At 47.3% G+C, this 15717-nt stretch overlaps 1 protein-coding gene across 1 annotated transcript in view; it reads left to right on the top strand.

Moving 5' to 3' along the window:
- Nucleotides 1-8619, top strand: part of ITIH5 (inter-alpha-trypsin inhibitor heavy chain 5) — a gene marked incomplete at both ends in the record, with an annotated part of 71705 nt that extends 63086 nt beyond the window's left edge. The window contains 5 exons of the mRNA XM_082851079.1: nucleotides 67-623; nucleotides 3494-3547; nucleotides 5537-5653; nucleotides 6384-6761; nucleotides 8330-8619. Coding sequence (XP_082707205.1) covers nucleotides 67-623; nucleotides 3494-3547; nucleotides 5537-5653; nucleotides 6384-6761; nucleotides 8330-8619 — 1396 coding nt within the window. The remainder of the gene's footprint in view (nucleotides 1-66; nucleotides 624-3493; nucleotides 3548-5536; nucleotides 5654-6383; nucleotides 6762-8329) is intronic.
- Nucleotides 8620-15717: the final 7098 nt, after the last annotated feature.

Raw genomic sequence — 15717 nt, 5'->3', positions numbered from 1 at the left:
TCTGGGACGTGACCTGCCTGCAGCTAGTGCAGGCCCCGATCCTCCCTCTCTGTTCCTCCTCTCCAGGTTCTACGACGAGATCAGGACCCCGCTCCTCTCGGACATCCGCGTGGATTATCCAGCCGGCTTGGTGGAGCACGCCACCAGGACCCTGTTCCCCAACTACTTCAACGGCTCCGAGATCATCATCGCGGGGAAGCTGGTGGACAAGGAGATGGACCGCTTGCACGTGGAGGTCACGGCCAGCAACAGTAAGAAGTTTGTCGTACTCAAGAAGGACGTGCCTGTGGAACCCCGGAGGATGGGGAACGACGTCCCGGGGAGCCCCAGGCCCAAGGGGGGTGGCCAGGAGGACCCGAACCACCTGGAGCGTCTCTGGAGCTACCTGACCCTGAAGGAGCTGCTGAGTTCCTGGCTGCAGAGTGATGAGCAGCCCGAGAGGGAGCGGCTGAGGCAGGAGGTACAGGCTCTGGCCGTGAACCATCGCTTCCTCGCTCCGTTCACCTCCATGACGCTCAAGTCAGCACCGCGGACAGAGACGCCGGAGGACGCCTACGGCACGTCGGCGGCCACAGGACCCGAAACGGTGATGCAGAGCCTGAGGGGCGCCCACCTGCAGCCAGGTAAGGGCACTCTCGGGATGGCCCTTCTGTCTCCTTTTCAGGCCAAGGTCGTCTGTTTTACTTTCTCGTATTATAAATCTTATAAACGATGTTCTCTACCTGCAGCTCCTAGCCTTCAGAGAGTGGCTTAGCTTATGTTTGTGTTGTTATAAACCATGGATCTCTATAGAGAAATTCGAGAAAGTAAAGCCAGTGTATCGATAAATCATCAATATTGAGTGCCTCCCGTGAACCAGGCATTACTGGAGGCACAGGGATGAACAGACAAGTAAACAAATACTCATTTTTAAATGCCTTTCTGTATTTTAAGTACTTCAATTATGTCATACGCTTGATATTATTTTCCTGAGAAAACAAAATATTTTAGTTTATAGATAAAATGAAATTTTATTATATATTTTATTTACTCATAGTTTATTAATTTTACTTATAATTTTCTAAATTAAAGTTTTATTTTTTAAAATTTTAATGATTTTGTTTAGAATTAAATAAAATTAATAAAATTTTATTTTATTATAGATATTATTATATAGGAGGAACTAAGTCCTGGATTCTCAGGAGAATCCAGAGTTTAAACAGAAATTCTTATTATCTGTCTCAGTGCCATTTGTCAGGGGGAAATTAGTAGCACCAGGAATGGGAAAAGGACAGGAAAAGTAATCCAACCGAAGCAGACGTTATATTCTCAGTAAAATCTGTTTATGGAAAACAGCACTTTTTTATGTGTGACATTTTTCTTAACTTCCTGTCAGGTGCACACGCCCTAAGGTGAGGGAACTGACATTAACCCTGGGCCTCATTTGATCCTCATATCCTCAACTCTGAGAATCACCTGGGCATGGTAGGGAGAGCACACGGTTAGGATCCAGACAGAGTTTCAGCTCACGGCTCCTCCTAGCCAGCTGTGTGGCTTGGGGCAGGTTTCTGAACGTCTCTGAGCTTCCATTCCCTCACCTGTAAAATGTAGATAGTAATCTCTTCCCTGAAAGGTTGTTGCAAGGATTAAAGGTGTAGAGGCCTTGGTGTATAATAAGTGTTCTACACATGTGAGATACCCTTTCCCATGAGGAGTGTAGAACTAGAAATTTATTGAAAAGTTCAGACCTGATGTAGGGGTGAAAAATGATATGTTGCCTTTTTAGAAAGAGTGGAACTTGTCTTGGCAAAACTAGTGCAATATTTGTTCTGATGAAAAGGATGAAAAGTAAGTTGCATGATGTTGTTACGTCACGCTACAAGATCCATGCCACATCCAGGGAAGATGGCTTTTTGAGTAACATCTTGATTCAGTGTCAGCAACTCAAATCTCAACAGCTTCAGGAGAGAGCAAACTCAAATGACACGAGACTCAGAGGGCCAAGAACACAGATGAGGGAATAACTGACTGATCACTCAGAAGGCTTGTTAGACATAGGATTTCCCTGAAGATGATTTTTTAGTTTTAATTTTATGATTTTTTTGAGGGTCTGTGACAATTTAAGCCGCCTCAAAGCAGCCGTTCAGACTGAGATGTCGTTCCGCCTTCGTGGTCAGCCTGATTCTGTCTGTGTCTGGCTGACCAGGGACCAGTTGGAGAAGGGGGCGCTTAAAAAACATTGAGGGCTTCCCTGGTGGCGCAGTGGTTGGGAGTGCGCCTGCCGATGCAGGGGACACGGGTTCGTGCCCCGGTCCGGGAAGATCCCACATGCCACAGAGTGGCTGGGCCCGTGAGCCATGGCCGCTGAGTCTGCGCATCCGGAGCCTGTGCTCCGCAACGGGAGAGGCCACAACAGTGAGAGGCCCGCGTACCGCAAAACAAAACAAAACAAAACAAAAAACATTGAGATACTGTGATCTTCATTTTCTGGGGGGGCAAAAATCAGTTAATAGGAGCATAATCTTAATACAGGCAATTTGAAATAAGATATTAATTTTATTTTATTGACAGAAAGTAATTTACTTTTAGGTTATTCTTTAATTGAGTGTTTATTTTTGCCTGCTGCTTTGTGAATTGTACTTACACACATGGCTATAGACCTGGATTATCGCGTTATCTGTTTCTTTTACATTCTCGTGTATTTTTGGTTGTTTTAAATTGCTATTTTGCAAAAAACACATAACGTAACATTTCCCATCATAACCATTTTTTCCATTCTTTCTTTTTAACTGAAGTATACTTGCTTTACAGTGTTGCATTAATTGTTGCTGTACAGAAAGTGATTCAGTTATATTCTTTTCTTGTAATATTCTTTCCCATTGTGGTTTATCAGAGAATACTGAATATAGTTCTCTGTGCTATACAGTAGGGCTTTGTTGTTTATCCATTCTCTATATACAAGCTTACATCTGCTAACCTCAACCTCCCACTCCATCCCTCCCCCAACCCCCTCCCCCCTGGCAACCACCAGTCAGTTCTCTGTATTGTAACCATTTTTAAGTGTGTAGTTCAGTAGTGTCAAGTATATTCCCATTGTAACCATTTTTACGTGTACAGTTCAGTAGTGTCAAGTATATTCCCATCGTTATGAAACAGATCTCCAGAACGTTTTCATCTTGCAAACCTGAAACTCTGTCCCCATTAAACAACTTTGCTTTCCCCCCTCCCCCCATAACTATACCTTAAGAATGATAGAATATTTTCTCCTATTATATACACAGAAATCACAGACAAGAAGAATATTATCTAATTTATAGAGGAATAAAATAGTTACGCCTCGTCGTTTATACCTTCACTTTGTGTTGCGAGGCCAAGAGCTTCCTTTAAAAGAGATGTGCTTAAATTGTCACAAACATATCTGAGAGCTGTACTTGACTCCTCTCAGCCCTCTGTACCTCTCACTTCCTCCTCTTTAATGAATAACGGTGGTGGATCTCTTCCTTCTCCTCTCCAGGACCTGCTCTCAAGAAACCATACAACCCAAGGATTAAAGTCTCCAAAACCTCAGGTAAAGGAAAGAATGTGCTGGTGTCTGATTCGAGAGTTGAAATGTTTAGGAAGCGGATGACCAGGAATTTCCCGAAGCCAGTTAGAACATCAGCTCATAGGACGAGATGTGAGGACCCATATTTATTTAGTGCAAACCGGCAGCATGGGGCAGTTCTCAAAACCAGGATCGTCATTAAACCATCACATAAACCCCATGGGTAACACAGTCCTGAGGAGCCTGGCAGGAGCCCTGATAGAAGGGTGGGTGGACAGAGCTACACATGCGTCACGATTGAGCTGGAAAGACGTTTGTTTTTAGAGATTTGAAGTATGCTCGCTTCTAATTTCTGGTGTTACAAATATCTGTGACACTGCAAGGTTTTTAAACATTATTATTTTATTATTTTCATGATCCTTGGCTTTAGAAGGGAAGACCAGATTACAATACCCTAAAATTTCCCTTGGCCATATTCCTGGGATTATAATAAAAATCTGGATGGAATAGGGACACAAGGGCTGAGTTTTATCCTTCAAATGTACACATCTGCCTTTGTAAGTCTTTCTTATTGCCTTGCTGCCGACGTGCTGGGTGTCCAGGTTCACGTAGCCCAGGACAACCTGGAGATTAGCTCTGGGGAGAGGAAACACATGGTCTCCAGTGGGTAGCGTGTTGTTCCTTTGAACACACATGCTTTATGGAATGCAGGAAAACTTTGCTGTTGGATGCAGCGTGGAGTAATGACTTCCAGACCTCTCCTCTCTTTTTTGGAGCAGGCAGCATCTTTCCTTATAAAGGGATTTGGAAGATTTGAGTAGAAATAATAGGGTATGAGCACAAGAAACTCTCAGAGAACTGTCACGTGGTTATATTCGTACCCACAGAGTGCCAAAAATATGGACTTTTATCTTTAACGGGTGTTATTTTTTTTCATCTACAAAAGACCCGTACCTTGTATTTCTTTATTAAGTTGCCATTCACTGGGTGCTTGAGGCACTTTACAGTGAGTTGAACCAGATTCTTCCAAAGGCCCTTCTGAGTCACGCTGGGGACAGAGAGGGTGTTTCAGCAGCTCCACCAAGAACATTAATTGGCTTGTAGCTTGAAAACACTTGAACTCCTGGCGCATACGCCCCACCATATACAAATGCGTATACATACATGTACACGTAAAGTAGAGAGGAATTCGGGAACACATTGTGTTTGGTGTACAAATTAGAGAGAAACTAATGCTCCAGTCTCGCGAGAAAAGAGAACTGACGTAGACTCTTGGGAAATATTTTGTCTGTACAGTGAGAGGCAAGACTGTTCATCTTTAGCAGAGGCAAAAATGAGGAGAATGGGTAAGAAACAGGGGCCAGCTAAACTCTGTGGTCTTATCCGCAGACACAAATTTGAGAGCAGTAAAGGCAGTAGGACCCAGAGGAGGGATTGCCACTATCATCGCTGGCTGCACCACCTGACCTCCCGTTGACTCTGTGTCCTTTACTTCTCACCAGCCCTAAACGGGGCTTGGTCATTACTACTCATGCAAGGGCTGTGTCCGTCTGGTGCTGTGAAGACTCAAGGGCCAAGGCACTCTGGTCACAGGACAGGAAGTTCTCATCCCCATCTCTTCACTGGGGAGGGCAAAGGGGGAAGAAAGTGATTAGCGGAAGCCACACAGGGAATTGAAGAATGTGAGCTCAGTGGTCATGGGGAGTGTAGGGTGATGCCCCGCTTGCCTCTGAAGTTCAGTTGTCTATGCTTGACTGCAGTGTGGTGACAGGAGCATCATATTTGAATTTAGGGGACCTGCATTCAAATATTTACTTTCCACGAACTGACTGCGTAACTGGTGCGTCCCTTCACCTCCCAGCCACCTTCCTCGCGTAGACACGGAGGATCCGTTGTTGACAGGGTTAAGTCAATAACTCATGAGAAAATAGAAGAAGAGTGCTTACACAGAGAAGGTGCCCAATAAATGTCTTTTCTTTCTTTTTCTCTTCCGTCCTCATCCTGTTCTGGCAGCGGATGGAGACCCCCATTTTGTTGTGGATTTCCCCTTGAGCAACCTCACGGTCTGTTTCAACATCGATGGACAGCCCGGGCACATCCTGAGGCTGGTCTCTGATCATGCGGACTCTGGTGAGTTCTGCCTAGAAAGTGAAAGAACTTGAGTTTTGGGGAGTGAAAAAAAAAAAACCCTAATCTTCGCATTCTGCCCCCCTGCTCAGTGGTGTCCCAGGGTCTCCAAATCAGGAGCAGTGGAAACTGATGGGTAAGAAATACCGTGTCAGGGCCACACAAGAGTTTGGGGAACTATAACCAGACACTGGAATGAAAGGAGACAAACATGTCAACCCCCTTTTTTAGAATTTTTATTTATTTACTTATTTTTTTTTCACTTTAAAATTTTTATTGGCATATAGTTGATTTACGATGTTGTGTTGGTTTCAGGTGTACAGCAAAGTGAATCAGTTATGCATATACATCTATCCACTCTTTATTTAGACTCTTCCCGTGTAGGTCATGACAGAGTATTGAGTAGAATTCCCTGTGCTATACAGCAGGTTCTTATTAGTTATCTATTTTATATATAGTAGTGTGTATATGTCAACCCCCTTTTTATGATATTTTCACCCAAACCTACATCAGCTTCTCCTACCCAGGACGTTGGTCAAAAATCACTCATACCTTCATGCATTCGTTCCTTCCTTCCTTCACTCAGTGGGCACTGAGTGGTCCCTACGTGTGAGCGTAAGTTCTTGGTTCTAGAGGTACAAGAGAGGAAGGAAATTCGGATGAGAAGCCCTCTTGTGAAAGTGGGGGTAGTTTTTCTAACCACTGCTCTCTTCCCCCCCCCCCCGCCTTCAAGGCGTGACGGTGAACGGAGAGTTGATCGGGGCCCCCGCTCCCCCAAACGGCCACAAGAAACAGCGCACTTACTTCCGCACCATCACCATCCTCGTCAACAAGCCCGAGAGGTCCTACCTGGAGATCACGCCCACCAGAGTCATCGTGGATGGTGGGGACAGGCTGGTCCTCCCCTGCAACCAGAGCGCGGCCGTGGGGAGCCAGGGGCTGGAGGTGTCGGTGTCCGCCAATGCCAAGGTCACCATCGCCATCCAGGGCAACGTGGCCTTCGTCATCCTCCTCCACCTGTACAAAAAGCCAGCCCCCTACCAGCGAAACCACCTGGGCTTCTACGTTGCCAACGGCCAAGGCCTTTCTGGCAACTGCCATGGCCTGTTAGGTAGGTGGCTGCTCTCCACGCTGACTCACAGCACAGAATTCAGTTTCCCAAAACGAAGCTGATGCTGCCCGTGTCTTTACTTGGTTGAGAGTTTCCACAGGAATGTGGTCCTTATGAAGCTCATGAAAAGTCTATTTCTTTTTCTTTTTTCTTTTTTTTGGGCACATGGCCAATTTTTCTTTTTGCTTTTTTCAAATACAATTTTTAAAGGTTACACTCCATATACAGTTACTACAAAATACTGGCCATATTCCCCGTGTTGTACAGCACATCCTTGAACCGGTCTTACACCAATAGTTTGTGCCTCCCACTCCCTCACCCCTCTCTTGCCCCTTCCCCCTCCCCCCTGGTAACCACTAGTTTGTTCTCTATGTCTGTGACTCTGCTTTTTTTTTTTTGTTATATTCACTAGTTTGTTGTATTTTTTAGATCCCACATATATAAGTGATATCATACGGTATTTGTCTTTCTCTGGACGTATTTCACTTAGCATAATGCCCTCCAAGTCCATCCGTGTTGCTGCAAATGGCAAAATTTCATTCTTTTTCACGGCTGAGTAATATTCCACTGTGTACCACATCTTCTTTATCCACTCGTCCGTTGATGGACACTTAGGTTGCTTCTGTATCTTGGCAACTGTAAACAATGCTGCTGTGAACGTTGGGGTGCACATATCTGTTCGAATTAGTGTGAAAAGTATCCTGACACTTTTCTAGAATAGGAATGGGCTTATAAACTAATTCGCACAGGCCTTTGGGGAAGGGGAGCAAAGAAATGAGGAGCCCTTCTCTCCAGGTCTGGTTCTTTACTCTCAGGGAGAGGATGCAGACACATCCCATGGCCCAGCACCAAGTGGGAGATGCACGGCCCCTCCCGGGCGGCACCCCCATGGCTGGGAGCCTCGGGCAGCCCACTCTGCCTGGCTTCCCTCCACGTGCAACTTCATGTGGGCGCTTTTCCCACAAGTAAAGAGGGAGCCACTGCCAGGGCTCGGTTTAGAAAGCAGGATTCCCTGGCACTCGAGAGGGATGCGTCTCTACGCAGCTTGCCTGGGAAGCTCCGCTCCCAGACGCAGACTGCTGTCCCTTCGGCCTTGGTAGTGCCCTCACTCGACCTGGAGGATTCTGACCCTGCCTTCCACACCCTCCACCCAGTGCACACCCACTAAGTGCACACATGGAAGGGGTCCTCCAGAGGGAGGAGAGCGGGGAAGACCGGACCCTTCTTCCCTTGTTATTTGCCCCCATCTCATCCTCCCATCTCAGTAGGAGACTGGGCATCTCTTTTTGTGGGTTGGGCATCTTGCCCGTGGTAGCTTCCAGAAGTGGAGGCCACTACCAATACACTGAGGTCTCTCCTCCCCACACCCTCCCCGGACACTGGAAAAGGTGGAGCAGCTCTGGGAGACTCCAGCCGAGGACCACAGTCACTGTCTGGTGTTGTGCGTCCCCTTCCTCTCGGTCACAGCCGTGCATTTGCTGGCCATCGGTGCCCGAACTGAAGTTAGATTTTGTTCAACCACGTTGCTTGCACTTGACCTAGACCTGATATCTCTTTTGTCCTCTCAGGTCAGTTCCTGAACCAGGAGGCCAGACTCACCGGGCTCGGCAAGAGCCCTGCCCATCCTTCCGTCCCTGAGACAGGTGAGAGGTCTGAGGCCGTCCTCGAGGTAAAAGGACACCAGGTCCCGGTGGTGTGGAAGCAGAGGAAAATCTACAACGGGGAAGAGCAGGTGGACTGCTGGTTTGCCCGGAACAACGCCGCCAACCTGATTGACGGGGAGTATAAAGACTACCTGGCGGCCCATCCTTTTGACTCCGAGACCACCTTTGGCCCAGGCACATCCCGGGGACTCTGACGCCAGCAGCCGTAAGGCAAGAGCGTGTGACAGGGAAACGTCTTCGGGGACCCCGTGGTGTGGTTCTTGTCGCTTGGCAGGTAGCCGCCGCCCAGGACTCACCCCTGGTGGCGGGGAGGTCTAACCTCTGCTTGAGCAAAGGGTGGGGTCAGGACGTTGAAGCAAGAATGGGATTTCCTGCTCTTCCCCTCCCCCTCCCCCATCTCCAGTAGAGAACAGTGGTGGCACCAAAGGGACCAGTCACAGCTAAAAGCAAGTCTCTATCTTATACCCGCTGGCTTGTCCATCTCACTGCCTACCACAAGGTGACTCTGATGAAGGAAGGGGGCCATCAGGTCTGTTTTCTCTGTGGAAATGGCCAGGCTTGGGCACTCTGCTTTTTGCCTTATACTAATGCATAGGCATCTCTCCTCCTAGCCCGCTGCGTTCTCCGGATGTGCGGCCAACCTCTGCCTCAGGGGAACCTCTCCTTGGGCCCAGGCCACGAGTCATGAAATAGCATGTAGATTTGATCACTGTAAACCATTCGGTCTTTTCTTAGGAGAGGATTTGCTTCTACTGTGATGTCTTGCCCTTGAAAATTTGTTTTCGTTTTTTAAAAATTGACTCAAAATAGAGACTCTGCATCCCAGATACCGGTATTTTTCTAACGGGCTTTGTAAATCACTTAACTTTGCTCTTGGAGATTCTCCTATTTATTCCAGAACGCTGAGCGCTTCTAATAAACAGGGCAGCCCACGTGGGTGTATTTCACTGGCCTGTCTCAGTGCTGGAGCGTCGGCCAGCAGCGTGATGAATCTTTCACTCGGCTCTTCAGCCTTGGTCCTGATTCCGACCTGATTTGCTCTCGGTCCCCCAGGAGGTGACAAATTAGGCTCTTGCAGAACTGGGATGGGGAGGTATTGGCAGCACAGAGCCGACCTACAGGAACCAAACTGCATGTTCCCAGCAGGAAGTGCGGACATGCTCACAGATCTAAGGAGCCCTCCCACATCCCAGACACGCGAGGCCAGGAAGCCAGCGTGAGCAAGAGGCTTTGGACAAGTCTGATTCCATCAGGGAGGGGTTAAAATCAGGGGCCAGGGTGGTGGCAAAAGTCAATGACTGCCACTCCTCATGGTGGAACCTGCGAAGCCCGTCGCATTATCAAGGGGAAGGGAGGTTGATGGTGGTCTTGAGACCTCCTCTCTCCCCCTCCTTCCCGGCTTTTTGCTGGACCACGGAGGTTCAGTAAGCCTGACCCTCACTGCGGTCAGGACGCAGATGGACATGGCGGGCACTGGAGCCGAACAGCAGGGAAAGGAAGGTTTGGGTCAGAGACATGGAATATTTTGACGTGAGACCGAATGAAATAAAAGCTTTTGTGCCGGCTTCATGGAACGTTTCTTCCAGTAGGGAGTGACTCTAGAACTTTCATGCCATGTGGAAGCAGACAGCACTAGGAGAGAAATCAGAACTAAGCAAATTGTTTACCACCTTTGCCCTTGCCTTCCCGTTTTCCAATGGGAAACATTTGAGCAGCAAAATGACATCCACATGTTTTTGTGGACCAAGTGGCTGCAGGAGTTCAAGTTAGTGCCTGGGCCGTCGGGGGTGGGGGTAGGGGGGCGGGACCGGTTGTGTCTCAGAGTCTCCGTCTCGCTCCACCTTGGGAACCCACCAGACGAGGGCCGGCAGCTGTGTTATTTTTGACTCAACTCAGCTGCCTGTTTTCATGCCAGCAGTGTGAATGCACAGGCCCAGGCTGCTGACAGCTGCTATTTCAGAGGGAAAGGAGGAGCCGGAGCTGGGCTGGCCAGGACCTGGGCAGGCTCTGCGGGGACTTTCCTGTTACATAGACCTCGGGCCCAACTGGGCAGAGATCCCTGCAGCCACGATGCCAGCCCATTGTGTTAGCGCCTGGAGCCGGGATCTGTGTTCCAGGTGCGGCCTCAAAGCTGCAGGCAGGGCTTCCCTGGTGGCGCAGTGGTTGAGAGTCCGCCTGCCGATGCAGGGGACACGGGTTCGTGCCCCGGTCCGGGAAGATCCCACATGCCGCGGAGCGGCTGGGCCCATGAGCCATGGCCGCTGAGCCTGCGCGTCCGGAGCCTGTGCTCCGCAACGGGAGAGGCCACAACAATGAGAGGCCCGCGTACCGCAAAAAAAAAAAAAAAAAAGAAAAAGCTGCAGACAGGAGGCTGTTACTACAGGACCAGATATTCCAACGGGGTGACCGTCCCTTACTCTCCTATTCAGAAAAAAAAAAAATGCACATTTTTAAAAGTATTAGGGATGAGCTTTTATTTTAGTGTTTTTACTTTAGACTCATCCCACTTTTCTTTCTCCTCCTTAGCAATTGTACATCTTTTTTTTTTTTTTTTTTCGCAAAAGGTATGTATCAGGGCATTTTCTGTTTTAGCCAGAGACTGGGAGATCTGTGGGCTCCAAACTCCACCCCAAGGTCATACTTCAGGGTTTTTTTTAAGTTGACTGAAAAATGTCATATTTTCGATTGGCCACACGTGTTGTGAATAGCAAGGTCTTTTTAAGTAAATGCAGCGTCAAGGAGAGATTCTCTTCTCAGGTGGGAAAACGGAGTCAGAGTGCAGTTGGGTGACTTCCCCCACATCATATAAAAGACTTAGAGCTGGGCCAGACTGAGCCTCCAGAGCTCACTGGTTAGCTTTGACACGATGTCACTGTACGGACAGTCGTTTGTCTTCCTTGAGCATTTATAAATAAGGCGGGGTCGGGGTTACGAAATGAGCAGTCGAATGAGGTTGAGAAGTACGTTGCAATTAGAGGGGATAAACCTCAGGTTACATCATCACTAATGTTAACGGGTCCTAACAAGTTGGCTGGCTGGGCTCTTCAGCAAGTCTCCACCCCTGGGACCCTAATCCACTCCCTCATCCGAAAAACAGAGGCATCTCAATGGGCCGTCTTTAGGGGTCTCCTAATGTAAAGTTTCCCATTCCCCAAATAAAATGGGCTGAACGTTCTCTACCCACTCGTGCTAGGCGCTTTATCTTCTTCCGTTTGCCTTTTCAGTGGTTCATTAGTTCAGGATGGAGGGAGCGGGTGTTGGGAGAATAACCCATCCTGACCCTCCCTCACAGCCAGGCAGTGTGATGCGGGGCTCTGGGGATGGGAGAGAGCACCTCTGTTTCTGTGTGACATAACATTAGGTCTTTAATTGAATCATGTGTCCTCACAGGTGAATTAGGGACAGGATTCCTTTCTTTAAATGTATGTGTTGGCTGAGCTGAATGCTATGGACAGAATGTTTGTGTCCCCCCGAATTCATATGCTGAAAGCCCAAATTAAACTCCCAAGGTGATGGCATTAGGAGGTGGGGCCTTTGGGAGGTAATTCGGTCATGAGGGTGGAGTCCTTGTGATGGGATTAGTGCCCTTATAAGAGACCTGAGAGAGATGGTTTTTCTGTTCTCCACCCTGTGAACATGAGAAGAATGCCTTCTAAAATCAGGAAGTGAGCTTTCATTAGACACCAAGTCATCTGGCACCTTGATCTTGAATTTCCCAGCCTCCAGAACTGTGAGAAATCAATGTTTGTTGTGTAAGCCACACAGTCTGTGGTATTCTTGATATAGTAGCCTGAGCTGACTAAGACGCTGACTCATTCAAGATACGAATTCCTTTTCTTTTCTTCAAGCTACCCAGAATGTATACAAACAATGTTGTTATTTAATCTGGACTCTTGGAACCATTCACACATGTTCCAACTAAAATAAACAGCAAATAAAAGAACACAGCTAAGAAAATACTTAGAACTGTGACTTTAAATATTTATCTTAGTCAGTTTAAAATAATAAGTAGGGCACAAGATAGTTCACCTTCAACAGACATTTTCCCTCAACAAAAATTTGTAAGAGAATGACATCTAAAGACAAACAATACACTGGTATATTTGTTTTGAGGGAAAACGTCTAGAGAGAATAAAACTTGTTGATTCTAACTGCACTGCTTGTTTGTAGGAATTTCTGAATTCCATAGAAGTATATGTAAATGGAGCAAGTGAGTAATATTGAAAGAACCATGTTAAAACAACACATTACTGGGACCCTGCCGTATGGCTCAGGGAACTCTACTCAGTGCTCTGTGGTGACCTAAATGGGAAGGAAATCCAAAAAAAAAGAGGGGATATATGTATACGTATAGCTGATTCACTTTGCTGTACGGTAGAAACTAACACATTGTAAAGCACCGATACTTCAATAAAAATTAATTGAAAAAAAAATAAAGTGACAGAGCCAGCAATAAAGGTAAAAAAAAAACAAAAACCCAACACATTACTGTGTGGAACAGCCAATGTACAGCATCCATTTCTGACCTTTTATAAAACTGTCAAATTTGTAGAGAAGTGTCTTAAACCTCAGTCCCTTATTTTCTGGGGACTCGGGCATCCCAGAGCTTCTCTCACCTTCTTCTTGGGTCACTTGTTTCCCCACACTGACCATCACCTGGCTCGGTTCTTCTTCCATTGGCACAGGGCATTTCTCTTGATTGTCATTCTCCAGTTCCTGTGGTCAGGCCAGATCTTGCTTAGATGTTAGATCCTGAATTAGAACCAAAGCAGACCTGGAGCAGGAGTGAGAGAGACATCACTGGGAGGTTGTGTTAAAGAGAAAACTAGCCAACTCCTCATCTCAAGGGCATGAAGTCCACCTCTTCAGGCTTTGGCTTCTTCGTCTCTAATAAAGGGACTGGACGGGTCATGTGCTCAGATCCCATGATCTTTATCTTCTGCCTGCACATGAAGATACGTCCTGAACGTCCTAAGTAATAAATGCAAAATGATTCAGTCAGTGACTCCAGTCTATTCTGAGATCCAGTGTTCCAGGCTTGGGGATTCAGAGGAAATCAAAGTTCCTGCCTCCATGGAGTCCACAGTTTAGAGCAGGAGATATGCAAAGATTGGAACAGAGTGTGAGAAATCCTGCAAGAGAACTCTGCAGAGGCCCAGCTGAAGGGAGGAAGGAGGTGGGGAAAACATTCCAAACATGGAGAGTACTGAGCTTCAAGGAAGAAGTGCATATACAGAGGGACCCACGTGAAATATGTCTTCTGTAAGGTTAAGCAGCTGGGAACAGCTTAGGAATTGAAGCCATCGTCTTACTCCATTCAGTTTCAATCAGTTTTGATCTGTGCCCTGTAGATTCGGGGGTTACTGTGAACCCACAGTGGATGACACTCAGTGAATCTGCAGGTTCCTGGCTCCCTGGACCCTTGCCTGGGTCTGTCTCCAGCCCCACATCCATCACTCTTGTCCCCAGGTATGGAGAATGCATCGGAGAAGTCAGAGTGCCACAATGGGTCCATTCAACCAGCAGGGCTCCCGCAGGCATTTAGCAAAACTGAAATCTGTTTTCCTTGAAGTGCATTGGCCTCCCTGGCTCCCGCCTTCTGCTTCAGCTTTCTAGACCACCTCACTCCGCAGCTCTCCCCAGCAATTCGCCTCCTCTTGTGCTGAGAAAACTGCAGAAGGAGTTCCCTCGCTTACTCTGTCTCATAGCATCTTTGTCCTGCTGTCTTCGGGGTATAACGGTCCACCTTCTTCCAGGCTCTATCCTTCTCACTCCATCTGGGCAGTTGCCTCAATGACTCCTCTTCTTTCTAGAATCTCCAGACTCTTACTTCCCAGAGGTTCTTCCCTCTTGGTTTTGGATACCCTTCCAGACGAGATCGGGCGTGTTCAGGGTGGTTCGTCCATAGACTCGGACACCCTTCCAGAAGTCTCCTCCAGGCTGAAGCGCTCCTCCCTGGCCAGGCCCCTGGGGCTTCCATCTTCTCTTTTATTTCAGTGTCAGGCTTGTGCTAGTGGTCGGTGTTCGAACCCTCACTTTTTTTAACCTCCTAGTCAGTTGCTTAAGTCATCAGATTCATTTTCTGTCTTTACCACGTTCATCAAACTGTGTCTCAGACGTCACATTACCATTTCTGACATCCAGCTCCAGCGATGGGTGTCTCCAGCCCCTACTACATGATACTTTGGGCCTCTTCCTCTTTTTTGAAATGTTGGATCCCTTTGCTTCTCTTATGAGATTAGAATTTTTTTTTCCTAGTCTCCTTTCCTGCATGTCTTTCCTCCTACCAACCTGTGGACATCCCCCAAGGTCATACTGGTCCTATTTTTAAATTTTTTTTTTTTTAGCCATGCCGTGTGGCTTGCAGGATCTCAGTTCCCCAACCAGGGATAGAACCCGTGCCCCCCTGCAGTGGAAGCGCAGACCTAACCACGGGACCGCCAGGGAAGCCCCCATACTGGTCCTTTATACTCTCCACTCCCTCCACCTCACGGGCTCAACCACTTCACGGTCTCAGCATCTGGCTCTGCGTGGACTTGAGGACACTCCCCTTCCGTTATTCTGGCGTCACCTCAAACTCAGAAATAAAAGCAAACTTTCCATCTTCAAAGTCTCTGTATTTATATTAGAGGGATTTGGGATCTGGGAGGAAAGGAAGAAGTTCTAGCACCATCTTTTAAAATTTTTATTGTTGCGTATAAACGTGGAAATGTGCGTGTGTGTGTGTGTGTGTGTGTGTGTGTGTGTGTGTGTGTTGGGTACATTTCCTAGGCCAACTCAAAATTAATTTTTATTGACACAAGAGTTCTTCCTGAAAATTCTCTGTTAATCATATTATTTTCTCAAAACAACAGCTGTGTTTGTGTAAGAGAAGGGCTGATGTCCTGACTGCTCACTGGGAATTTCTGGTTATATAAGAAGAAAATCACAGGTCCTAAGTTATCGATGTGTCAATTAAATCACTTCATTGTACTACAAGTATGAAATGCATTGTAAATACATTTTAGTGTGCTTTTTTTTTTTTTTTCAGTACGCGGGTCTCTCACTGTTGTGGCCTCTCCCGTTGCGGAGCACAGGCTCCAGACGCGCAGGCTCAGCGGCCATGGCTCACGGGCCCAGCCGCTCCGCGGCATGTGGGATCTTCCCGGACCAGGGCACGAACCCGTGTTCCCTGCATCGGCAGGTGGACTCTCAACCACTGCGCCACCAGGGAAGCCCTAGTGTGCTTTTTTGAAATGAATAAATTTTATTTGAAATGTATAGAGGCAATGTAGAAAATACAATACTGCAGT

Source organism: Leucopleurus acutus, assembly GCF_964270905.1.
Source record: "Leucopleurus acutus genome assembly, chromosome: 1".
Classification (NCBI taxonomy): domain Eukaryota; kingdom Metazoa; phylum Chordata; class Mammalia; order Artiodactyla; family Delphinidae; genus Leucopleurus; species Leucopleurus acutus.
Note: the sequence above shows the minus strand (reverse complement) of the source record. Positions and strands in the feature narration are given on the sequence as shown.